This window comes from Erigeron canadensis, chromosome 7, assembly GCF_010389155.1.
Source record: "Erigeron canadensis isolate Cc75 chromosome 7, C_canadensis_v1, whole genome shotgun sequence".
Lineage (NCBI taxonomy): Eukaryota > Viridiplantae > Streptophyta > Magnoliopsida > Asterales > Asteraceae > Erigeron > Erigeron canadensis.
The window spans coordinates 34,674,365-34,701,855 of NC_057767.1; the positions used below are offsets into that span (position 1 = coordinate 34,674,365).

Genomic DNA, 27,491 nt, shown 5'->3' on the forward strand with positions numbered 1-27,491 from the left:
ATACTACATAATGTACGGAGAAGGCCTCCAAAAGCTCAAAGATGGTCTCTGAAGTAACCAACAAACCCAACTATTCTTATTTTGCAAAGGAGTGATAGTGTATAGCGACTGTGTGTGACGAATGCAACTTTGATCTAGCCGTGTCTCTATTAAAAAAAATTGGCATGCCAACATGAATACACGACTTAATCATTTAAATGTGTACTCAACTGAGTCAACTCGTCTAACCGGTTCATCTCATCTTACAAGTACTGCGGGCCCTAGAAAGATTTATTTTATTGAAGAAACAAAAATTTGTAGTAAAGCTGGGATTAAGTTACTTGAGCATATTTTTTTACAGCTTAGTAAAACCAAAAACTGCATTAAGATGACTTTAGCACGAATCTAAGCATAATCTAAAGTTAGATTTTTATATATGTTGAGTTTCAAGTTTCAACTGAAAATCAGAATTCAAAATTATATCAAAATAGATTATTAAAATTGGAATTAAATTAAGAAAAAAAAATAGTCGGTGAATGAAAAAATTAATACAATAATTCAAAAGTACATTAAAAACAGAAACTTAGAAGGAGGTTTTGGTCTTATAAAAGCATGTCCATGTCTATGATTCTCATTTATGGGCCGCAGAGCTATCTGGGCCTTTTAGTACACTTTTATTTTTGGACTAATCTCAATGATTTGAAACTTATAAGATAAAAAAAATGATGTATCCTTTTAATATATTAGTGATTAGTCTAATAATAATAATCCTTTTGATATGTAGACATTGTCATGTAAGCGAATGATCAGAAAGATTGTTAGGATAATTTATTTAAAAAAATATACTAGTTCAAGATAAATATAATAAATACAATAAATTTTTGGTAAGACTGTAAGCATTTAATAACTACCAGATATGTTATAATATGGACTTATATGTATATTGAGTTTTGTAACCAGAATTTTCTTTTTGGTCCAATATGATTCTTTTGAACATATTAACAATTTATTGAAACATAAATGTTATTTACTTAGCCAGTCAACCCACTCATAACTCATTTTGTCACTTCTTCGGATTAGTTATCTTTATCCCTACTATCTCTATCTCTTTACTACATTATAAAGCAAAACATCTGTTCTCTCCAAAAATTTTCAACTTTCAACTTTTCAACTATTAATTTTCCTCTTTCTCTTCAAATCTCAATCACTCGTTTTTTCTTTTCTCCATAAATTATTTTAATCCTCTAATTCATCCAAAATCTTTTATCTTAAAAATCGTACATCGAAAATTTATAAAAATTATAAAGAGGTGTTCTTAAAATTTCATGTTCTTTCATTATTTATGACATATCACCTCCTATGACTTATCACACTCTATGACATATCACCCCAACATCTTACCGTCGCAACACGCGGATACTTTCTCTCGTATTTATATACCATGTTTTAAAAACAACTCATAGACCGAGTCTTGTTCCAACCTTAAATCATAGAATGTTCTGAACATCTTCGGTACCTATGGCTTATGGCAATAACAAAATCAATCACAATTTCAGTAGTAAACTGATTTTACTGTCTACTGTAGAGACCAAAACGCCATTCCGCAACACCCTTTGGGAAACTACCAAATTAACCAATAAGCATGTGACAAGAACCTTTCTTTTTTTAAAAGCATAAACTATAACTTGAGATGCATTCAACCCCAAAAATGATTAAGTGAATACTAAAGGTTAAAATGAGTCTCAAATTGCAGCCAAGAATCTTGTGTGTTATTCCTTCTGGGAAAAGCTCCAATCTATCAGGAAAGAAAGATATAGTAAAGGATCAAACACAACGAATTTAAACAACCTAAATAGAAAAATACTAAGTCAAGAACCCAAAGTGATTCATAAGAACCACGTTTTACCAAGTTAGACAGAAATCAACAAAGCAAATAACATCAGGATCATCCACAATGCAACGAACATTTGTCCATGAACATCACAGATTCATATCTTGATCATCATCATCATCATCATTCAACGTACCTAACTACAAAGATCAAGAATAGACAAGTTAATTAACAGTGGAGATAAAGAAACTGATTCCTGATGTGTTTTGAACTTTTAGTAAAGGGGACATGTCGATTTTTTCACTTTCCACTTGAGGTCAAGAAATCCATCCTATCAGCCTCGCCACCTTCGCTTCCAGTGATGTAAAATTGTCCATCAAATAACTCTTCCAAGAATTCCTCATCAAATTCTTTATCCCCTCCATAAGATTCAAAGACTTCTTTGACTTCATCCTCTTGATTTCTTTTGGATCTACCAATACCTTGCATTTCTAATGCAAGTTCTTCGAGTTCTGATACTTGAAACCCCACAAGATTCCGAAGCTCTTCATCATTTCTATATGATAACCCTTGATCAATCGCGGGTCGACTTCTTTTCTTGATCATTCCTTCAAGTTCCTTTGTTTTACCATGCCGTGCAAGCTTTTGAACAAATTCAGGATTTTGCAGAGCTTTTGCCAAGAAACACATCATCTTCTGCTGCTTCATTTCTGACCCTTCTAGTCTAAGCTCCATTTCCTGAAGTTGGGCCCGGGTGTTTTGATGCTGTTGTCTAAGCTTCACCAATTCTGCCATAAGAATGTGTTTATCACGTTGTAGACGTTCCACTTCACCACCAACTCCGAATCCTCCGACCTCAACACACGGGTTTTGGGCTTGCTGTTGTGGAGGAGGATGTGCAGATGCTTTTCTTCTTTTGATGTTTTTCAATACGTGCCTTTGGCCCTTTAAGAATGATTCGTTGGCGAATTCCCATATGTCAGGATCAATCTTTCGAAAACCCTGCATGCAAAAACCGGAATGTCTTGAAACTAAAGTGTTTTAACCACAAAAGTATGAGCTTCAACTAAGAATTACATCAAATAACATTAGTAATATTAAGCATAACATACGGAATTCTGACTTCTAATAACTTGAAGGTACTAAAATGGATGAACTGGATAATAGTTCATATAGATTGAGGTTAAAAACTAAAACATTGTTTTAGTACATGTTAGAATGGGTAGAGTTCACCCAGAAAGATTTTCTTACCCATTTTGTACATATAAAGAGTCACAAAATACAAACAAAATATATACCAGCTTAAGGCAACAAAGTCATTGAAAGGAAATGTAAACAAGGAAAACGGTTCATATACTTCGAAGAACGTTACTTTTGACCCAAGTCGACTTATAGAGCCAACGACTGGTAACCGGAAAGGTCTTGATGAGTCATATGCATATCCAAAGCAGCTACCACTTTACTTTCGCTGATCGTTAAAGCCAAAATTATCATTGAGGTTCCCGGTTTACAAAGCTATAATGAACTTTGCAAACTTTTTAATTCCAATTAGAATGTCAAGGACTCAAGGGTATGGATCCCATGATATAAGTAATAAGTCAACCAGCTGTTATCTTAGATAGATAAATTCGAATATTTTAGGAATGATTTTGAATTTCAAGTTTTTTTCATTTCTAAAGTTGCGAGAAATGGAAATGTCCTTTGCAAATAACCTATATGTATGCCTTAAAAAAGATTCAGAAATGCCATATGTACCCTCTTGTTAACTTAAGTTTTTATATGGTTTGGTTGAATTCATCTAGCAGGCTTCCGTTACAAGTCATTATGTTAGCAACCCTGTCTAACCATTACAATGTAGCTTCTATTCACTTATATTAGTTCACGGGCTTTCTTAATCAACCAATTTTACAAAATAAAATGTTCAAAGTTCTCCAACCTTAAGCAGAATTTGAAGGAATGCCAAAAACGAAATCTATAGCTACGAATATGAAAGGTTAAGGCAAAGAAGTGTAAAACAAATGATGATTCTTAAATGAGTACAACTACAAATATTTTGTTGAATGATCCAGTTTTATGTATTATCAAATGAGCATCAAGAATACCAAATATATCAAGCAGCAACTTCACATGAAAAGAGAAGCATCATGAAACCTGAAGAACCAATTCCATCTGTATTCTCCTAAACACGCATACAGCGTACTAACAGCAATAATATATATGTTAAATCGCATAAATAGTAATTATATGAATGAACAATTTCTACTACCAACTCAATTAAAACTAATCTTATTTAGGCGTACAAACATCTTTGAATATAACAGTAGAAGAGTTAGAATCTATCAAGGATGCACACAGAATTTATAAAATGACCATACTTTTGCTAAAATTTATTTAACGAAGGTTTGCCAACGTAGTAGAACACTAAACCAGTCACTCCAAAGGAGCTGCCCCATGTTTGATTTCACTGGTTCATTTCTTAAGTGGCATACCGCATACCAAAGGGTCTTTTCTCTAGCACAATCGGCGGTAGTCCAACTATATATTAAGAGATTAGATTGTTTGTTCGAGTCACATACGTTACAAATTTGTGAATGTGTGGAGACTAAATATTTTTCGCACAAAAGTAATTCGTGGTCACCTCTTGTTAGATAATTAATATGTACACTATATCCTAAAAAAAAACTTCCTAGTACTATAAATTACCTTACCCTAGTACGTTTCTTTTCTCGTGGTTAGATGGTTGGACCATGCTCATTCAAGTCAAGCCAATTGTATAGCAATTTCAACTCACCAAAAAGCTAAGACATACATACAAACAACACATATATACATATCTAGTAGTAGAGTTTGACAATACACAAACTTTATAAGTTAAATTTTAGTTAATTAGAGCTAATAATCCTTAACTTTACATACAATATTATAGAAGTATAACAAATCACATAAATTTTAGATATGCAAAATACAATTGTACCTCTTCTTACCAATTCAACATCCAATTTCAATTATATTCATCATGTAATTTACTCTTCTGTGATTTTTTTAACAATAAAATTTATTTTACACAATCATTTACTATATTGTGCAGGTACATGCTCTTGTGTGTGTATATATATATATATATATATAAAGAGATAGATAGATAGATAGATATAATATGAGAAACTTACATATGTGTTGAGTTGCCTAATAAAGCTAGAAAAATTATTGTGCTTGAAATATCTTGGGAGGAGACTTGTAGAAAAAGCATGTGGATCCCAAACAACAAAGCTTTGACCTTCTTTAGTCCAAGACAAAATGTGATCAATAGATTCATCATCCACCATATCATATACTTTAGTTAAAAATGGAGGTGGCCCAGAATCATTAAGACCCTCCATTGGCTGTGGCGGTTGCACCACCGCCGTTTGTTTTCCCGACGATCTACTGCCACCATCATTAGCACTTGATCCGGCTGATTGATATTCTTCTTCTTTAACAACCGAAAACAAAGGATTCATAACCAAAATATATAATTAATTTATCAAAAATCTTAAGTGTGTTATCCAAATCTTGATGTAAATCTATATAAAAAAAACCCAAGATCTAGCTAGAAAAATTTAATTAAATTACATGTAAGTATTGTTTTTGAAGAGTTAGTTTTTTTTTTTTACTTGTAACTTCAAATATGCTTGTTTAATTTTTAACATGAGTGATCAAAAAACTCAAGAAAAAAAAATCAAGAAAATATCATGACAAAAAAAAAAAGTCAAACTAATGGATTACATGAAAGAAAGAGAGAGTTTAGCTTAAAAATTGGGATTTGTGGGATGATTTGTGTAAAGAGATGAAAAGATGGAATTTGAAGTACAAAGATTGACATTTGAGGAAACATTATCACAAGTGCCGCCAAGCTATATCTTTGTTGTATGAGTGACAGGCTTTCTCCTTTAGGAAAGTTTCTTTGACAAGTTGGTGGTGGTTCTATAAAATATGACATGGTGTTGGGGTAAGGATTAAAAAACAAGTTAGTGTTTTCTGACCAAAGAGGAAGATTCTAGACACCATTGCGAACTTTCTTCAATTTTTTTTTTTTTTGGAAAAATTACACTTTTGGTCCTTGAACTTGACACGTTTTTCACTTTTAGTCACTAAACTTCAAAAATTGCAAATTATACACTGAACTTGACATATTTTTTCACTTTTGGTCACTGCGTCAACTTTGTTAGTTTTTCTCCGTTAACTTGTCCAGATTCGTTAATTTTTTTTCACTTTTCGTACTTCCCATTATTCCATAACTAAAATCGATAATCGGTCCAACTTCAGGTCTTATATATTGTTTTGGCCGATTAGTGAAAATACATATTCATTTATTATGTTTTGAAACAAATTTTTTATATTTACAGTTTACTATCTATTGGTTATATAATAGTTTGATTAGATGAAATAATTGTTTTTTTTTAAAACGACGATGAAATAATTGTTATTGAAATTTTCATTTATAAAGATAGATTTATTTAGTGACTATGTTTGAATTTTGAGTCTTCTTATGTCTACTTTAACCGTAATTTTTTTTGTGTGTTATATAAACTTATATAGTTTTTCTTAATTCGTTTTATTAACTATTAATAAACGAAAATAAAAAAATGATATTGTAATGTTTATCTGAAGTAATGAGTTGTAGGTTTTTCTGATAATCTATAACGCTTTATGATTTAACCGTAAATATTTTTGTCTATGTTATATAAATTTGTTATAAACATATAATAATGAACTAATTTTTAAATATACTTTTCATTGATTTAATTTACACCAACTATTATATATTACAAATAAAAATGTTTGGGAGTCAAAGTTAAAAGTAAAAATATACTAAGAAAAAATCAAAATAATAATATTTAAAATTGGACGAATAAGGTATATATAAAAAAAATTAGGTAAATTACACTTTTCATCACTGAAGTTTGTCAATTATCGATTTTAGTTATACAATAATGGGAAGGATGAAAAGTGAAAAAAAAGTTAACGAATCTGGGCAACTTAATGGAGCAAAACTAACGAAACTGGGCGATGTGACCAAAAGTGAAAAAAAGTGACAAGTTCAGTGTATAATTTGCAATTTTTGAAGTTTAGTGACTAAAAGTGAAAAACATGTCAAGTTCAGGGACCAAAAGTGTAATTTCTCCCTTTTTTTTTCTCGATTTTTGATTCATATAGTTTCATATTTGTTTCCATTTTTATTGAATTAGTAGAAAACAAATTGTCATATTATATTTGGATAATGATAAAAATCAATCTAATTAGTGTGTTTAAAGATATATCTAATAGTAAGATGATGACATGTGAAAAAATCAGGGGGCAAGATTAGGAAATAGAATTAGTGGAATCCACATGTCAAATTTTTAAGGTTTCAAGTTGATTTTTAGGTATATGAGTTAGGTTGATTAATCATTTTCCATTGTATTTTACTGTGTGAACTTGTCCATAAGTTATTTAATCCAATCCATAGTATAATAATATGCAATTTATTTGTTTATCTGGTGTAAATTTAAGATATAAACATATGAGGTTTTTATATTCAGGTTATTTTTAAAAAATAGAATATTTGATTTACATGCTTGTCTATTTGGTTACATACAACCATTTTTTAAAACCTTTTTAGCTATTGTTTATCCTACCTCTTTTAAGTTCTTAACAACCGTCTCTTTCGAATCACCCAACCATTTTGACTTGGAAATTAGAAGTGAAAATCTAGATAAATTCAAGGTACATCCTCATACTATCCAAGGGTCCAAGTCAAGGCATTGGGAGCTCTAAGACCGGTATCAACAATGGAATTCTCGGTTCAAATTCTCATGTTCTCGCGTTTTTATTGACACCTTTAAATTCTCGTCTCATGTTCTCAATCGAGTTCTCAAAATTCTAATGTGTCTGAGTTGTTCTCGTCGACATTCTGGCCGACCATTCTCCACATAACATGAGAATTTGAGCGATGGTGGGACCAGAGGAATCTAGGTTTTTTTTTTCTTTTTCCAACTAACTTACCTGTATATACATATACACAATATACTAAACATTGACACCATATTTACTTTCTTCACTCTCTTTTCTTTAAGTACTTTCTTCATTCTTTAAAAAACACTATCATGTCTTCGCTAAACGACACAAACAACCCAAACAACCGAAAGCAATCCATATGTTTCAAACTTTACCGACGAAGCTTGGTCGACTTTAATCGGTTTGATGGCTCAATCGAATAAATCAACCCCTTCTAAAAATTCCCTCTTCATCAATGTAACTCCCATTCCATGCCGCTAATCCCAAATGCTACTTTGAAATCACATGAATTAGTCACCTTATGGAGTTGGATAGTTTAACAATAAAGCTTAACAGTGGCAACAACGACGACTACGATGACGTCAATAACGATGAGTAGTTATGTTTTTAAAAATAATGTATTGTTGTTTTTTTTTCTATTGATAATGTTAGTGTTTTTCATTTTAGTTTTTTTTTTAAACCGTTACTCGGTATTCGACATTAGGGAACACCTCACCGTATAATGGTGAAGCTCTGCACGTACTTTAGACTACGAGATGTAAATCATAAGCCGTTACAGGCGATTCAGGGAAAAAACCCACAAACTTGTCACTCTTAAGAGTCGAACCCAAGCCTCGTGAGAAAAATCAGGGATGCATCTGCTAGTTGAGCTAGCTTCGTTTGCTTTTTTAGGTTGTATTTTTTTTTATTTTCTTGTTTTTTTATGTGATTGTATTTTTTTTATGTCTTGTAATGTTTTTTTTAATGCAATATAATGTTATTTTTATTAGATTTTTGTTATACTAAATTATTATGATGTGGCGATGATAAAGGAGTTGAGAATTTGGTAAGATGAGAGTATTATCGTTAGGGTGAGGTTCTGGAAGTGAAAAATAATGTGGCACTGAGCCACTGAAGTAATAGTACAGAACGTATAATACGAATTTCTTATTGACAAGGCTTGTGGATGGGGTTTCTCTCTCTGCTCTCTCTCTCTCTTCACCCTCTGCTCTCTCAACTCTAACGACTCTTTCTCATGGATCTTGGATCGGAGATTGAGCCTATGATTTCGAGATTCAGATCGTGTATTTGAAATTGAGAGTTTGAGATCAAGATTATTTCCATTCAGTTAAAGCTTCCACTCCGGTGGATCTAACCATATTTTTTACACTCTTTGGGCCGGAGGTCCCTTCCACTTCGTTGGATCTGAAAGCAACCTCTCTATTTTATGTAAGGATAAGGTCTGTCTACATTATACCTCCCTGCTAGGATTGGGTACGGTTTCCGTTGCTGTTGCCTTATTGACAAGGCCTAAAAAATAAACTTAGAAAATGAAATAAAAAACAAAAGATAAATTCCAAACCGCCGTTAAACAACCGTTACTCCAAACAACCGGCAGATAATGAAATTCAATCACCGCCAAATTTCTTCAATCATTAATCACACTATCATAATTCACAATCACCTCTAACTTGATTAATCATTAACTATTAGTTAATTAATTAAACTACACAATAGTTAATGACCAAATATAAATACATTTTATCTGTATTAGGGTTTATAATCTGTTTCATAATTACACGTATCGCCGGCGAATCATCAACATGTTTAGCGGTGTATAATGAAGGCGGTGCTCCAGCTGTATTCCAGTCACCGAAATGCCCTAGATGGAGCTTATCCGGATCCCGATCCGAATCCGGATCCGGATCCGGTAGATGTCAATCGGCGACACGTCAAGGAAGACGGAAGTCTCTAGAAGATCGTACTTTTTGTACTCTGGATATCCGTATACCTTTTCCAGGTAGTATATATATATATATAGGGGTGGGTTAGATTAGGGACTCCTAAAATTAAGGACCATTAGGGACATGTAACTTACACATTTGTAAATTGTAACTTACAGTCGTGATGGTGGTCGCCGTTGCCGGATGATCATGATGGTGGTTAGAGATGATGGTGGTGGTGATGGTGGTTGTATAACTTACACGTGTGTAAGTACATGTGTAAGTCGTGGTGACGGTGGTCGCCTTTAGGATCACGGTGATGGTCTGGTGATCGGAGATGGTGAAAAATGAATGATTGAGAAGTGTCCCTAATGGTCCATAAAATAAGGAGTCCATAATTTAACTTTTCTCTATATATCTATATAGATACTTAGATAGATACATAGATAGATAGATATAGACGCGAAGAGAATGTATGGTTGTTGTGGAGCTTTTTTTGGTTCTCATGCCCCTGTATATGCATAAAAATATTGCATATAAGATCGGGCTTCGTGTTTAGTATTCAGTTTTGTTTGTGTATATGTAGATAGTAAGTGATGTTATGATACATTCCTGAATTGTTACTTTCTGTATTGTATTTCCATAGCAGTCTACTTAGCGAACTATGTCTTTTCCGAAATTGAGTTCTTATTATGCAGAGTTATTATGTTTATAAATTTTTTTAAAAAGTAACAAAATTTAGTATTACTAGAATATACAAGTCGGTATAAGATTACATGGAGTGGCATTATTAGGAAACATGTTGGTGCTTTCAAGTCACTAGTTGATATGTAGGAATGACGCAATCTGTTACTCGACACCATGTTTCTTATGGCTAACTTTTCATATTGGTGCAGGCTCAAGCGGCATTAGATATTCTTCGGTTGGCATTGTGGCAGTTTTTGATGGACATAATGGTGCAGAAGCTAGTGAGATGGCTTCAAAGCTGTTATTGGAGTATTTCACACTGCATACTTTTTTTCTTCTTGATACCACGTTTTCTTTTTTGTCCAAAATATCAACGGGAATGTTACCGAATAAGGGAGAACATGATTGTGTTTCTCAAATGCTTGGGTGGGATGAGAAACTTGGTGATTATGTGCTGCATATTGGAAGGTCTCTCTCTCTCTCTCACACACACACACACACACACACATGTCTCTTTTTCTATTTGTTAGGTCTGCACATTGCCTCATTAGGAGGAGTAGCATTCTGGTTTAATTGTTATTTGGTGACATGTTTTTTGAAAATTTAACTCTATGATGTTCAAAATGTAAAAAAAAATAAAGTAACGGTATCAATAGGGTTTTGGTTTAATAAGATTGTTATGTTTGCTTAGATAATTAAATAGGGTTTTGATCTAGTTTCATCATGTGATGTTGCTTACTACTTAAAAGTAAGAAAATTTGGGGAGAGACGTTTGCTTGGAAGCAACCATTTTTGGTTATGCTATTCTTGATACAAAAGAAGTTTGATTTAATTACTCTATCTCTCTTGCACGTGAGTATACACACACACACACACACACACACACTTACAATTCTCTTCATTGCACATTTTCTTCTAGAGACTACAAACATCACATGGCACGGTGTTGGTGAGGCTTTGGCCTGTATGCTTGTAACTTGTAAGTTGTAGTAATTCATGTAAATTTGGCATTAACTATTGGCGAGGCCCATATGCTATCTGTATAGTATAATACACACTACTACATGTATGTAACATTGAGATTTGGTTATGCTACATTCCTGAAGTAGTACTTATAGCCGTATCCACTTGCAACCATTTGACTTTCAAACTTAAGTCTAATAGGTTTTCAGGCGTTAATTTATTCTACTCTTTCGGGATAATTGGATTGAGTTTTACAGGACGTGATATACCTTATGGAATAAAAAAGAACTAGTTAGATTGTTAATTTCCTATAGCAACAACTATGTTATCAATAGTGGTGCTATAGCGGTTATAGTGGTCCTTCAACAAAATAGCGGTGATAATAGCGGTCAAAATAGTGATCCCGCTATTATTGGCTCTATATTACTGATAGCGGTACTATAGCGGTCCAAATTGTTGGAATATACAACTAAATATCATTATTCACGAGTACGCAACGGAAGCAATGAAAACCATGTAATCAATTAATTGACCTTGAAATAGGATTAAGGATTACCTTATAATGTAGATAAATAAAGTGAAGAACTTTAAAGGATTTGAACTAAATCCCTCTACGATCGTACACTAGACACTTCTTATATCGTATGCTAGTACCTTGATCACGAACCGAACAACCCTTTGTTACTACCCCTTAAAGTCGAACCAACCAAAAACCCGAAACCCTTTATTGTTTGGTGTTTCGGCCGAAGCCAAGAAGAGGAGGAGAGGAGAGAGTTAATGTGTGAATAGAATGCTTAAACCCTTAGATTTAAGCCTCTATTTATAGGGAGATATTAGGGCATAATTACTTGGTGATCAAGTCAAATTAAGGCCTCTAATTTGAGCCTTCAAAACCGGCCCCCTCCTTTAGTCCAATTAGAGTCCTACCCTAATTAACTTATTTCACAATTAAACCACCTTCTAATTAATTTAAATACAATTAACCCTTTAACTTATTTAAATTAATCATTTAGTGATCAAATTAATTAATATATTACTTTAATATATTAATTAATAATATAGAGTTACCGTGTCATTTCGTGTGACCCCGTAGGCTTAAATCATTTCCGGACAGACGTTCATTTTACGTGATCATATACTAACACAAATAGTGGTGCTATTAGCTCAAATCTTTTTTCCTTTCATCACAAAACGACTTATAAAGTGTTCGTTTTTCTTGCCTACTTGTAGGTAAGAATTGATAGCATGGCATGAGTGTGGTGCACACACATTGTGAGTCATGGGGGTTTAACACATGGGCATGCTAGGCATTATACTTCCAGTTAGACAGACAACAAGGTATATTGTTGTGTTGCCTTTTGGTTAAAATTTGAAGGCTGAATGTTATACCTGTTTTGTGAACCAAGAAGTTTATCCTTGAGTAATCAATTTGACTATTTAAATCTCATGCAATTAGCATAGCGCTGTAATACTGTTTTAAAGGGTACAAGTGTAGAATGCTCATACAAGTTGGAAACTTCTATATTAATTGAACTTGTGGCATTCTGTTTTGTCGAGTTCAGTTTAGGCGTCAATGTGTTTAGCTTTGCCGTATGCCTGTATCTGCTCAATGAACCAAAACTATGTAATGGATGTTATCTCTATATGAATGGATACGTTGGTGTTGAAACTTACTAGGGCCATAACTTTCAAATTCAGAGAAGTGCATGACATATTTTGGAAATTCAGCTACACATAACTTTAGAATATTTTTAAGATAAAATGTTGAAACGAGGCATCTTTGGTACATTGATGGCTCCATCGTGAATAAATCTCTACTTTTAGGGTTCTTTGGTACAGTTAAATTTTTTTTTTTAAAAAATCATTAACAACACTCAATGCCCTCATGTTGGATTTGTTAATTGCAATGTAACTTCTTAATGTGCCCCATATAAACAATTCCATTATCAAAAACTAGGATAATGAGAATGTTTTGGCATTTATCTGCAGAATGAAGTTTACTTTGTCAACGATATTCAATGGAGCTTTCCACTTGGAAATTCTGAAAGAATCTCTGTTGAAGGCGATTGATGATATTGATGTAGCTTTTTGTAAGGTGAGTGGGAGTTGCTTTTCTTTATAATCTTCATCTTCTCTCTCTCTCTCTATATATATATATATACGAGTATATGAGTGTGTGTGTGTATACAAAATTGTTGATATTAGGGTTTATTAATTGCTTTCTAAAGGAGGCTTCTCGATACAACTTCGGGTCTGGTTCCACCGCAACTGTTATACTAATAGCAGATAGTCAAATTCTAGTTGCCAACATTGGAGACTCAAAGGCTTTCCTATGCTCTGAGATGTTCCAGTTTCCTCCCGAAGCTAAAGGTTAGGAAGGACCTTGGTATAAAATAAACTATATTTATGAGAAGGTCTGATTGGGGGACCTTAGCAATTTTGAAAAGGCATGTGATTATACCGCAACTAGATTAGTTGGTAAATTTAACGTTTTACCGTTGCATTAGTATTTAATTCCTTTTGAATTTTTGTACTGTTACATTGTTATATGATCTCCTTTGATCCTCTTTGAAAATTCAGTTTATGCACTTTATCAAAAGAGAAAATTGCAAAGAAAAGGTAACAAACTTTGGTTCGATATCTATACTGAGTAACTCTATAAGTCTATATTTGAGCTCTCAGAAAGGCTCAAACATCTAAAGTGTTTGTTGAAAGCAATCATTTTTAGTTACTGGTTATCTGTTGTCACATAATAAAAAGAGTTGTACATGGCGCCCCGAAATTATATATATACATGGCCCTTAGGGCTACAAATAGCGAGATCCAAAAAATATCAACATAGTCAAAGTTATAAAATGTCAGCTGCCAATTCATCTTTGACTGTGTACCCGGTCAGATAATCTTGCATCAATTTTCATTCAAAGTTTAAAGGTTTGTATTTTATAGGAGTTTTTTTTGAAAGTTTGTTATGTGTGAAAACAGAGATGGTTACTAATTGGCATCAGACCAAAGTTTGGTACCTTGTTATGCAATTTGCTGTAAATAAAGAAATCAGAAAGGCTAATAGTTGATGGTTCTTGTAAATGGCAGCTACTTTATTGAGACTATACAGACAGAGAAGACGTGATGGTGCTTCGGTACGCATGAAAGATTATGGAAACTTCAAATTGGCAGCAGCTGACGGTTTATTCCACTTCTCTGCCAAAGAACTGACCAAGGATCACCATCCGGACAGGGTTGATGAACGATCTCGAGTAGAGTCGGCTGGCGGTCACGTCCTTGAGTGGGGTGGTGTGTCCCGAATCAATGGTCATTTGGCCGTTTCACGTGCTATTGGCGATTTGTCCTTTAAAAGGTGAGGTATGCATTTTAACAAATTTAATTTGCATAAAAAGGTAACCACATTTCGTCTGGTTTCTCTATTGTGTAACCATATGCGAATACTCATAAAGGTAACCAAATTTGAAAAGAATAGTGAATATAAATCCTAATAGCTATTAGTACTCTGACTTGGTTACCGTCCAAATGATGACATGACAACTGAACGGATTATTTTCTATTAAAAACTCAAGCTTTTCTTTGAGTGAGAATAAAATGGCACCCAGAACAGTTATCAGACACTGCTTGGTTTTAAAAAGCGATAAGTGCACAAAAGTGATAGGGTCTTTTTCGGAAGCGCCAAGCGCAAAAGCGGTGAGCTTTTCGTATGCGAGGCGCACGCTTATGAAAAAAATTTATAAATTATTTATTTAGTATTTATAACACATTAAATAGCAAAACGACATCAGTAAGATACTAGTTTAAGTCCGGCTTTGATCAAATTTGGTGTTTGAAAAGAAACTCTCAAAAGATTGATGCTCTCGTTGAGGAAAAAGAAGAAGAGATCAATCTTGTTGAGAAAGAAGAGGTAAGAAAAAGAAAATTACTTATTTCTAAAAAAAATTCCCCTTGTGTACAAAAAGCTCACGCTTTTTAACGCCTTTTAGCGCTTAGGTCCTTAGGATCACAAAAAAGCCCAAAAAGCGAGCACCTTTTGTACACCCTGCGCCTTGGGTACCAAAAAGCTTAAAACCAACAAAAGTTTGTTACCTATTTATGCTATTTGCTCATCTGATAATTAACATGTTGATTTTAGATCAACCTAGCTAATTGATGGTTGTCCTCTTCTTTTTCAAACTGGAAGCCGTATTTAGTTTGTCTTTTTACTTTTAGTCAGAAGGCTATTGTTAATTTACCTCCTACTGTGTCTCATCAGTTTTGGAGTTATCTCTGTTCCTGAAGTTACAGATTGGCAACCTCTGACAGTTAATGATACTTATTTGGTGGCTGTTTCTGATGGGGTTCTTGAAAAGCTGGGCCCACAGGATGTCTGTGACCTGTTTTGGGAACTGCATAGTAATGCTCCTTTGGAATTAGAATACAGTTCTTCATGTTCGTACTCATTGGCCGATTGTATTGTTGATACTGCTCTTGAAAAAGGCAGTATGGATAATTTAGCAGCTGTTGTAGTTCCGTTTGGATTAGAAACTCTGCCAAATGAACGACCAGAAGAAGCCAGACTGCAGAATTATGTGGATGAACAGTCTGGTAATTATTTTTTTTTCAATTTTATATTTCAATATAAGATCCGACATTGGTTCAAGTTAAAATTATTAATGTTTATTCTTTGTAACTCAGAAATATGGAAATGTATATCTAGTCGCTCCACATCACTAAAAACGCGTTTTACCTATAAATTGCGAATCTTCTATGTGCAATGACAGATTCTTATCTCTACTTGTTACACAATGTAATTGGATTTGCCATTTTCTTTGTCCTATTATTGTAGAGATGGCAAAATGAGCGGGTTTGGTTGGACCCAAAACAATTGTTTCCAAATTTTATATTTATTGTAAATAACTAAATAAGTAGCATGTCAAATATGATAATTAAAGTTTAGTAACAAAGATGATTATTAAATTTAGTAATAGAACAATCTGATTTCATGAATGTAATTTTAGGAGTTTTTACAGTGAAACTACACTTTAGGCAATTTCTGACCCCTTTGCCCTTAAGCTATTTTTTCCTTTTGACCAACTCATATAGACAAATCTTGTGGATCGAAGCTGCCACCTATATGTGTGACTATTCTATGTGGTTATCATATATAAATATTCTATGTTTCACCTCTCATGTTTTTGCTACTTAAGGTATTTTTGGTCATGACTTCACGCAGCTGTTTATACCACTCTGGTTTACTTCAGTACTGTTGTTTATTGATGGTAACAATTTTGAACTTGTAGATTCAGAGAGAGCTGATCCAGCTAACAATAAATTTGGGCGTCTGTTGGTAGGGTCATTCATTTGTTGGTTCTATTTCCTCTTCATTTTCATGATTATCTATTTTTTAACTTCCGTATTTTTGGTTGAGGATTGGATATATTTATAAATGAGAACTGAAAATTGCTTTTCCTGGCCTCTTAGGCCATCTCCATTTAAAACCCAACCCACCAATACTATTCATTAAAAAATTGATTTCTCTCTTACTTTTACACAACCCAACTACTGTAAAACCAAATTTTACACTCCCATTAACAACTCACTAACTATTTTTTTAATCAATAAAAATGTTTTATAGTTAACATTTTGTTATTTAAAATTAATTTTAAAAAATAGAAATACCTTTTTTATATAAAAAATAAGTTATTTAGGTCATCCACACTCACAACCTAAGTCAACGCTTTAATAAAAAAAATAATTTATTTCTTCTCTACCTAAACAACCCAACTAAATCCCAATTTTTACTCCCATTAAAATCCCAATCCAGATAAATCTTTTCATGAAATACACCAACTTTACGCAGTCATTAAACCAAAAACAAAACAGTTATAAAAGTTTGAATAATACCAAAATAACACCCAACAGAAAGTTGGTGCGACGAACAAGTCATTTGAATTTGGATCCATAAAACAATTTACTAATATAATTGACCGACCGACTTACATTTTTTTTTTCCCATGGAAGCAAATGTTCTTAAAGAAAAGAAAAAGGTTTCAGTGTCCTCATTTTATCTGTTTTCTGTTAATCTGCTAGAATATTGCATTCCCGTTATCATAGTAAACCGTGTATGTTGGAAAATTATTCAGCAATAGATAATATTTTGGAGAATCTATCAAGTGAGTTAAGTATTATATCTGGTGACAATGAGCTGGTCGAGTTTATGATGTTGGCTTTCTTACTTTTGTACCAGGTTGAACAGAAGCACAATACTTATGGATCTTTTTATCTATCCGAAAGCCTCAATGAGGATGACTACACATTCTGGATTTCAAAGGATGAGCAGGACTCTGTATATGGCTCCCCACAGGCCTTACCTGGCACATTTGATCATATTTATGGTTAGTCAAGTTCATTTTACATTCCTTACTTCTCTTTATTTCTATTCTTTTATGATGTATGGAGATATATCATTGTATGCACAGGCTGAGGCATATAAATTAATGTGGAAATGGGTCGGGCGGTTGTGTAACGGGAATGTGTTTTGGTTTAACTGGTATTTTTTGTTTAAGTTCGTAGCAGATTAGGTTGGGCTGACGGGCAAATAGCCAAAGACTGGTTGATTTGTTTAATTATATATTAACTCATGGGTCAATACGTCAATAACGATTGCAAAAACATAATAATGATGTATATTTCTGAATTGAAGTTATCCAGAGTATTTCTCTAAAATATGGAATTGTGATGACTCTCAACCTGTTTGACCCATTTGACATAAGACAACCTAATATGCCCCTTTCATTAGTAAGTGCGGGTGGAGTTGCCATCCCTTATCATTAGCATATATATTGTAGTTGAACTTGAACGGTGCAAGTTATAAGTTACTTCTATTTTCTTATTTAAATGCAGGTGGGCCTTTAAATTTATACCGTGACCAAATGATGTGCATGCACTTTGGGGGGTCTAGTAGTGGAGATAGAGAACAGTGTATTAATCCTGAAGGTCTTGCAAGTTTTCTGGGTTTTTTGGAGTCACTCCCTGTACCAAGTGTCGAGCATAACCAAGAATTTGATAAGCACACGACTCCTAACACAAGGTGTCTACTTAATTTTTCTTTTTCCCCATTCTGGTTTTAATAGTTTTTTCTAGTCTTTTGGCAGTTTGAAGTTGATACTTATTTGCTTATAGGTATATACTAAAAAAGAGATTTGACCGTGGATCATATGGAGAAGTTTGGGTGGCATTTCATTGGAGTTATCTTCAACAAACTAATAATTCATATAGGAGCGTGAAAAACGAAACTTTCCAATTTGATACCTCACATCTTGGCACTGATGATGGAACATCACAAAGACGGACAGTCCAAACTGATGTTGGTTCTGGTCCTGCCAGTAATAACATTTTCATTTTGAAGCGTATAATGGTAACCCTGTTAAATATTATTAGATATATAGATATTCTTCATTTGATAGAAATAACACAATTGGCAAAAAGTTCTTCCCACTTATTCTAGTATATGTAAAAATATAGTTTCAGAAATATAGCAATTACTTTGTTGGTGAATGATTTTCTTGGGCTGCAAGGTTTTACTTGGCTCTATGCTAAATAAGGGATTTTTTTTATAAACACGTTGTTTGATATGCGTAATAAAGGTTAATTTTCACAAAAAGTCACTAGGTTCTACTATTAGGAACTCAGAAATATATATGCAGGGTTAGAAAAACTAAGTTTCTGGTCATTGCATGGTTTGTGTGACCAAAAGTTGTCTTCACAAAGAAGTTATGGTTTTTATGGTATATTTGTTTTGGTAGAAGTTTGATTCTAAGTTTGGTAATTCAAGATATTGTCATCTTCGCCTTCAGCAGGTCTTGTTTTTTATTTTTTCATTTTTTGTAGCACTTACATCATCGGATGGAAAAAATAAGTTTACACGACTCTAGTTGAAGGCTTGGTATTTGTGCCCCGGCCATTATATCTTGATATTTTTAGCGGGTCATGTTAGTAGTAAAAAAAAAGGTAATGGAGGGAACCCTAGCCCCGGTACCACAATTGGATACAAGGTTCCTGTTATAGTATTCTTTTTAATTTCCAAGAATCCGAGTAATGTAAACGTAGTATATTCTCAGTTTCAATATTATCAAAGTCTGAACTTATAAGAGTGTTGCTGTGTCAGCAACTTTTACTGATTCAGTAGGTTGACATTACGTTCAAAGTAATCTTGGATACCATTTGAATTATCTTCTCTGCGTTTTTTTTTTCTGTTTTTTCTAGTGTACAGTTTTATGGTTTCACAATTACTGAAATCTCATGAACTGGAACAGGTTGAAAGGGGCAACACAGTGTACTTAAGTGGTCTGCGAGAAAAATATTTTGGTGAACTATTCTTAAATGCTTCAGCATGTTTGGGAGGTTCATTATCAGTAAAAGAATCATACATATACCCGTCTAATTTGCCAAGTGATAAATCAGTATCGCTGGAAATAGATATATCCCGTAGAAGGGAAAGACAGCAACGGGTTGCTTATGAAGATGGCCTCAAGAATATTGCAAGATATATCGAGTCTTTTGAGTCAAGGTTAAATGAAATATGGCTTGTGTTCCGTCATGAAGGTATATCACTATCAAAGCTTTTGTATACAGCAGATGACATGGGAAGTAGTGATGGCACAACAAATGATGAACACATCAAACAAGTACGTATACTGCATCCATCACAATGGTGGCAATGGTTGAAGACGACTGAAGCAGGCCAAGAGGAAATGCGGAATCTTATTTGGCAGTTGGTATGTTTGCTGGTTGTTGCTAGAACTTTTTCCCGTTATTATTAGGAGGTGCTAATTTTGACCCCTTTACTAGAGAATGGGTCGAATCTGGCTAGGTTTACCGTTCAAAAGGGTAAATTTTAAAAAGTTAGTTTAAAAGGAAGTGGGTGAAATGGGTTGGAATTGTCTAAATTAACCCCATGCATGGAGAGATCGAGTATTCTAGTGGTTGTGGTTTGGAATGGGTCAAATGGGTCTAAGTTCCTCAGTGTGTCTTTAATGTGTAACACCTAAATAAGTTTATTTAAGAACTGTAGATTGTTATTGAAATAGTACAACTTTTTTGATTGTTAGTAAAGGAATATAGTGCACAGTGCACTAATAATTATATACGAGTATGTAAATGTTTTGGCCAAAAAGTGTTCTTATACGCTAATTAGAAGATTATATTAATAGGTGACTTGAAGTTTTATGCTCGATGCTTGTTTTGTGCTCTATGCATCAGTTGAAGCTTCAAAGTTCACACAGTCTCTTTAGTTGTCTTCTCGCAAGCTTCAGTTTCCGTGTTATTATTGTTTTCTTAAATCAGTTTCTAGCGTTCCAAATAATCGACCAATCTAACTTGCTACACTTTTCCTATTTCATTAGTTAATGGCAGTGAAGGCCTGTCATGACCGTAATATCACCCACAGGGATATTAAACCTGGTAAATTTCTTTCTTTTGGGCAAAAGTGCAACTCAGTTTGTATTTCTTGTCTTCATCTATAGTCAAATTATTTTATCATTATATATTAGGTGACACTAAAGATGATTATAACAAAAAAGGAACCAAAATTGAGGGTCAATATGTATTCACATGACTACTAATTAGCGCTTTGATGATTTAGCATCTTGGAGCTACTGTGTTTATTATATTACATATATATGATATCAGTTATGCTCCTTTTGATGTATGTTCTGACTTAATTTTTCCTTCTTTTTAATTGTTAGAGAACATGATTGTTTGCTTTGAAGATCAGGAGTCTGGTAGATGTTTAAAAGGAAGTCCAAGCGGAAATGAGACTTATACCACTAAAATGTATTTTCAGAGTAACTTATATTTCCTTGGTGTCCCATTATATCAATAGTGTATGGTCATAGTTAAATTTCTATTTTTATAACTTGATAAGGCTCGGTGACTATTTTTACCAAGATATATTTTTTGTTTAGTAGTTGCTAACTTCTGAAGGTGCATTACAAATTTCATGCAGATTTGTTGTATTCTTATTCTGTGACACTCTGTAAGTTGTTGTAAATCATTATTCCTTCTTGTACTCGCCAGGCGCATCATTGACTTTGGTAGTGCAATGGATGAATTCACCAAAAAGCATTTATATGGATCTGCTGGACCTTCTAGGTATTTTTAACTCTTTTTCTTTGCTATTGTGATCTTAATGCTTTAACTTAAAAACTTGATGCTATGAAGTTGCGCCAGTTCTCATTTTAAGATTTCTTTTAAGAATTTAGATCTTCTTGACTGCTTTTGCTTGTCCTTTATATTTCTTTGATTGTTCATAAGTCGAGTAGGTAAGTAGGTTTTAGTTGTGTTTTAATCTTAAAGTAATCAAAGTTTGTGAGAGTCAGACTGCTGCCTGCATCCCTTTTGGTTTGTTTATATATTTTTGTTTTTCTCTCATGTATTTTCAGTAGATGGAATATATCATTTATGATAGTTTCAGGCCCCTTTGTATGCTTTCTGGTTTTGTGCTTTATGTATATAAAGTATATAAAGTGAAATTTACACAGAGAAAATTGTGACTCAAAGGATATTGCATTGCATTCATTTTTAGGATAGTGGCTACATTTATAGGCATGTAAGCTACAACTGCCCAACAAAGTACTCCCATGTTCTCCTAATTTACAGCAACACTCACCACGTACATGAACTTCTATTCTAAATAAACTAACTCCTAATAACTTGCAAATAACCATACTTGACTAGTTGACTAAATAAGACTCTAGCCTGGACACATGCTAAAACAGGACACTTTCTTGTAACACTAACATGAAACTCAATTTCATAACATAATATACTAGACTAATACTTATAAAACGAAATAAACGTGACCCAAACTTTTGACCCGAAATCAAGATTAACCCAACAATTTATACCATGTAAAGTGGATGTTCTGGTTGCTTCCCAAAATTTTCTAAGTTCATAAATTTTGTAACTACATATTTTAGCACTGTCTCCTAATGGTTAATTTGATATTGATTAGTGCAAAATTTTATTTTAAAAGAGAATGAGGGAGAAAAACCTGCTGGAAATTGAAGTTTCTTTAATGCCTACAACTGTCTTAAATCGCTCTATTTACTTCAGATATCATTTATGTATAATCTTGTTTATGTATTTACATTATTACTTATGTAGCAAAATAATTCAAAATTGACAATTAAGTGTTTTTTGTGGTTAACTTGACTTGCATATATGATATACCGTATTTATTTTTCAACTTAAAATGCATGTTAAGTTATCTTTTGTTTTACAAAGTGAAGTAGAGAAGTGTATCATTTTTAGTTATTTATTTGTTTATATCAGGGATGAACAAACTTATGAGTATATGCCACCAGAAGCTTTTCTGAATGCTACTTGGTATCATGGGCCTGCAAGCATAACTACAAAGTATGTCTTTCATGTCTTCCTATTTCAAAATCTTTATTGCAGATTGTAATGAATGTCTTCTATTTGCCAATTCCTGCACGGCACATGCTTAATTAAATTCCCCAATTATTCTATTTGATAGGTATGATATGTGGAGTATTGGTGTCGTGATCGTAGAGTTGATTATAGGATCACCAAATGTTTTCCAGATAAATGCCAGAACACGCGCTCTTTTGGATCAACACCTTGAAGGCTGGAATGAAGGATTGAAAGAGCTTGCTTACAAGTAAGTCCTACTAAAGCGACTTTGATAATATAATATAACTGTAAAGTTTGATGGTTTGTATTCACCAAAAGATAATGGCCTGTGAATTTTTTTTCCAGGCTACTTGCCCACAAGACACAAATATAGACTCACTTGAAAACTAATATGGCAAGTGTTTGTTCATTATATGAAGCATGGTAAATGGGCGGGTTGGGTAATTGATCAGGTTGGGTAACAAAGTTTCTTATTCTCTTTCTTATAAGTTTATATATTATTAATGTGCTATGTATGATAGTAAAACCTCTTATTCACAATAATAATCTAAACTATTATTCAATACAGTGATATAAAATGATTTATGCATTTAAGGTGACTTTTAACTTGGTTGACCTGCTCGACCATTTGACATGGTTTTTTTCTTGGTTAAATGCTCTAGCTAACACATTTGACCTGTTAAGAGGTAAAACATATCCAAATCAACCTGTTCAACCTGTTCTAATATAGATGGTTCGAAATGTCACCTCCATAGAAAACATAATGCGTGTCTGCACTTGCTTCTGAATATTGACAGTAGTTGGTCCTCTTTTCTGGTCGCAGACTAAGGTCATTTATGGAATTATGCATTTTGCTTCCTGGGAGTTCATCGAAACATGTTCTGACTTGGGGGAATAATCGAAAGGTTAGTTGATTGTTGATTCCTGAACTTTCATATTCTGTTCGTTAGTTCATGGGGTTCTCTACTTCTGTTATCGAATTTCAAGTAAAATTTGGCAGGAGTAAAATTGCAAAAACTTATTACCACATGAATCTCCGAAAGAAAAGGTCAATAAAGCTTTATAAAATTTTATTTCAGTTTCAATCCTAAAGTGACAAGGACATTTTTCGAGATTTAGTTTTAAAATATGCTATCAATGTAACACATCGCCTTATCACCACCACAATCTTTTGTTATTGTAAGTGTCGTGCTTGCGACTCCTGTCAAAAATAGAACATTTTTTTGACAATCTGAATGGCTTGGTGTAAACCGAACGTGATATCTGTGTCTTGACAGTTTCCAATATTTCACATGTGATTAGAGGTGACAGAATGGACGGGTTTGATTAAAATGGGTAAATTTCTTGGTATGGTTTAAAGCAGGTCGTATCATGGAACATTTTTTGTATAAAATATGTGATTTTATAAAGTGTTTTATACCCAACATAATCTAAATCAACTGATTCAGAAGTATATGGGTCAAAATTGCCACTTCTTGTTTTGAGGCATGTTTTATGAAGTTTTGTACTAATTAAGGCTTTACATTTTGGACTTAGTGCTCGGGTTCACCAGCTTCGTGGAAATGCTCAGAGGAATTCTTTTTGAGTCAGATCAAAAGCAGAGATCCTCTTAAAATAGGGTTGGTTTGGTTCCACCTACCATATTGTATTATCTTTCTATACAATAACCATGGCCGCTTACTTTGTGTTTATGTTCTAAGCAGGTTTCCAAATGTATGGGCTATGAGATTAGTACGTCAACTATTAGTTTGGGATCCAGTAAGTTATCAAAATATAAGTTTTTTGATTTTTGAGCCCCATAATTCCTTAATGGGTCAATTTGGGTTGTGTTTCAAACTGGTTACATGAAGTATTTTGCCAATAGGGGAACACGTCTAGTTGGACGAACGAGTCAAAAAGGTTGGAAGTCATGAAATGCATATTTTTAATGCATAAAACTTCCTAAATCATTTTTATTGAAAAATTTAAATTGTTACTGTAATTATATTGTTCCCAAATCATGTGACCAACTTATCTAATTGTTATAAATATTTGACCTGATTTATGTTTGATTTAATATATTCTTTGTATGAACACATGATTGTATGTTTCTCACTTTCTCTATATGTCTGTTTTTTGTATCTAATTGCGTATGTTCTTGTATTTTGGATGTCACCACTTCACCACATTAATAACTGTAATTGAACCGCAGGAGGATCGGTTGACTGTTGATGATGCTCTGAGGCATCCTTATTTTACACATCATACAACCCAATGATATACACAATGCTCCACAGGTACTCTTTTCCACTTTCATTGCTTTTAGCATAGGCGGAATGGGTGGGGGTGAGGTGGTTAAAAGGGTTCCCCTTGAATATTTTCATGCCTATGTAAAAAAGAAATTCGCTTAAGGGTATGAACGGTATTAATGTGAATCTGCCAACTTATAAACATATATTTTTGGACAATTTTGTGTTACATATCTAATGTTTTAAGTTTGCCACCTCTATGGAAATTTTCTGGCTCAAAAGTTGCAAAATGGGCATTTTCGTTTTAATATTAATACATGTTCTAAATTTCACAATGCGATTAATGTATTAAATAGGGTTTTGCTGTTCAGTCATAAGGGCGGGCTACTTGTAATTAACTATGCTTTGTTTTTTGTTTATAGGTCCATGGTTTTTAGAGGCAAATTTTTCAGTGCATATGTACAAGTAACTAACCACATTGTAAATACTTGTAGCGCCAATTAATACTTACAAATAACAACCGACGACAGCTTTAATTACTTTTTCACTGGTTCTACATGTATATAATTCAATATATACAGTATATCTATATATCAAGCCTTCTTTATGTCTATGGATCATGAAATGCTACTAGTGAAATGTGTAGTGAATTCGGGAAAAGAAAGTATAAATTGTTTTAAATTTCACATTAATGAAGTGATTTTTTTGGCCCTTGTCATAGCGATTGCATAGGATACTTATATCTGAATGCGATGATGCATCAATTGGGCGTATTATTGTCTTTTTGACGTTTTTACTTCATATGAATCCTTTCACTCGAATAAAATTGTGTTTTTTTAATAGTGAGTTGAAGTTAGTAGTTAGCATTTGAGACATCATAGTGACATTTAATTGAGCAGTATGTGGAGTTTGAACCACGCATACGGTATGCTTGAAATGAAGCCCAAGACTTTCATTATTATGTTGATATTTTTTGTAATCTTATTATGTTCTTTATTGAAATTATACTGTTTTCAAATTATACATAACAAAGTGGATCAAGTGTATTACTCCCTCCGTCCCAATTTAAATGTCACGTTGACTAACTTTGACCGTAAATAATTTTGTTTGTACTATTTAGTAGTTGATGAAACTTATATGAATGAAAATTACATTAAAACTCAATCCATTCATATATTTTATATCAAGTGTTACATGACACAAACAAAGTTATTTACGGTCAAAGTTAGTCAACGTGATATTTAAATTGGGACGGAGGGAGTAATTTGTTTGTTGTGTTGCTTGTTAAGTTGATACGTACAGAAAAGATCAAAGAGTTGTATGTAGCTGCAAAACATTTGAACGTTGTATCTAGCTGCAAGACATTTGAACGTTATGGCTTCTTATGTAGACATGTATTTTGCATGTTCAAGGCCAACACTATTAAACAAATACCAGAAAAATACATTATCAGGTGTTGGACAAAGGATCTAATACCTCCGAGAATGAGAACAAGATTAACAAGATATGGAGAATCAAGTGAAGAGTTAGAAAGGCTAGCGAATGAAACTCATTACATTGTTGAGAATTGCATGACCTTATAAGTAGGGCTGTAAATGAACCGAAAAGTTCATGAATTGTTCATGAACTATTCGGCGGGAAGTTCGTTCGTTTAGTTTAACGAACGAACATGAACACAGCTCCCGTTCATGAACAGATAATATGTTCGTGAACGAGGTTCGTGAACACCCATTCATTTATGTTCATGAACTTCAAAATAAAAAGGCTATGAACATGTAACAATCGTGTGTTAATTGAAGAGATGTGTGTTCAGGAGCTGTAAAACACTTTTTGATTGTTAGATTTGTGATGAATTTTTCTTTATATATACATACACATAAGTGGATTTGTCTAGGAGCTGTGATTTATATATACATACACACAAGTGAAAACGAAACTAATGAATTTTTTTTTTATCATGTAATTGAAGTCCAAGTTCATCAAATATCTTGATGTGGTTTCCTCTCGTGCATAATATGTTGTGATGAAAGATAGATATAAAGATATAGAGATATTGATCTAAGTGGTGTAAGTGAAAGTCATGGATGATAACCTGAAGTTATTGTTGCTTCAAAGTTTGATGGTGGTTTAGTAAAGAAATGGTAGACCTTGTATATGATATGAATTTTGTTTTTTAAAGATGTGCAAAAATAATAAATGAGGTGGAAATAATGCGGTGTATATGAATGAGGTAGAATATACACGTGAAATACAAATTAAAACAAAATGTATTTTAATATTAGTGTTAACCGGATACCTGTTGTAAAGGTAATCTAGACTTACAACAGACGTTATTGTCAAGTTTAGTCCCATAAAAGACATGTTTTTTGTTCGAGCCCCCAAAAAGTTTTGTACAAGTTAAGTACGTTATTGTCAAGTTTAGTCCCATAAAAGATGTTCGAGCCCTCAAAAAAGTTTTTGTACAAGTTTAAGTACTTTCTAAGCAATTAGCCCCTCCCCCCCTCCTTTATAATTATATTAACTTATTAAAGGTCATTTTCTATTATTAATTATAGTGGAAACCTTGAAATAGTTTGTATTATCGTGTGGACAACTACAAGTGAGCTAGACTCTTTTTGGTTGGGTTTCAAATTTTTAGTTTATAGA

At 33.3% G+C, this 27,491-nt stretch overlaps 2 protein-coding genes across 3 annotated transcripts; one reads left to right on the top strand and one right to left on the bottom strand.

The window, feature by feature from the left end:
- Positions 1 to 1,852: 1,852 nt before the first annotated feature.
- Positions 1,853 to 5,413, bottom strand: LOC122607444 (heat stress transcription factor A-2b-like). The gene is made up of 2 exons (XM_043780417.1): positions 4,981 to 5,413; positions 1,853 to 2,812 (listed from the first exon to the last, which is right to left on the bottom strand). The coding sequence occupies exons 1-2, from the start codon at positions 5,308 to 5,310 to the stop codon at positions 2,111 to 2,113; spliced, it is 1,032 nt and encodes a 343-aa protein (XP_043636352.1). The 5' UTR covers positions 5,311 to 5,413; the 3' UTR covers positions 1,853 to 2,110.
- Positions 5,414 to 9,189: 3,776 nt separating this feature from the next.
- Positions 9,190 to 25,556, top strand: LOC122606978. 2 transcript variants are annotated; one of them, XM_043779890.1, is made up of 21 exons: positions 9,190 to 9,626; positions 10,446 to 10,704; positions 13,189 to 13,294; positions 13,428 to 13,569; positions 14,290 to 14,554; positions 15,455 to 15,786; positions 16,482 to 16,528; positions 17,429 to 17,576; positions 18,085 to 18,271; positions 18,364 to 18,598; positions 19,497 to 19,958; positions 20,586 to 20,643; positions 20,928 to 21,015; positions 21,259 to 21,333; positions 22,516 to 22,599; positions 22,721 to 22,864; positions 23,441 to 23,522; positions 24,154 to 24,236; positions 24,321 to 24,375; positions 24,809 to 24,893; positions 25,268 to 25,556. In XM_043779890.1, exons 1-20 carry the CDS (start codon positions 9,347 to 9,349, stop codon positions 24,872 to 24,874), a joined length of 3,198 nt encoding a protein of 1,065 aa, XP_043635825.1. In that variant the 5' UTR covers positions 9,190 to 9,346; the 3' UTR covers positions 24,875 to 24,893; positions 25,268 to 25,556. The 2 variants fall into 2 exon arrangements, with proteins under 2 accessions (XP_043635825.1, XP_043635826.1); XM_043779891.1 differs by lacking the exon at positions 9,190 to 9,626 and adding an exon at positions 12,430 to 12,537 and having other exon boundaries at positions 10,618 to 10,704.
- The last annotated feature ends 1,935 nt before the right edge of the window (positions 25,557 to 27,491 follow it).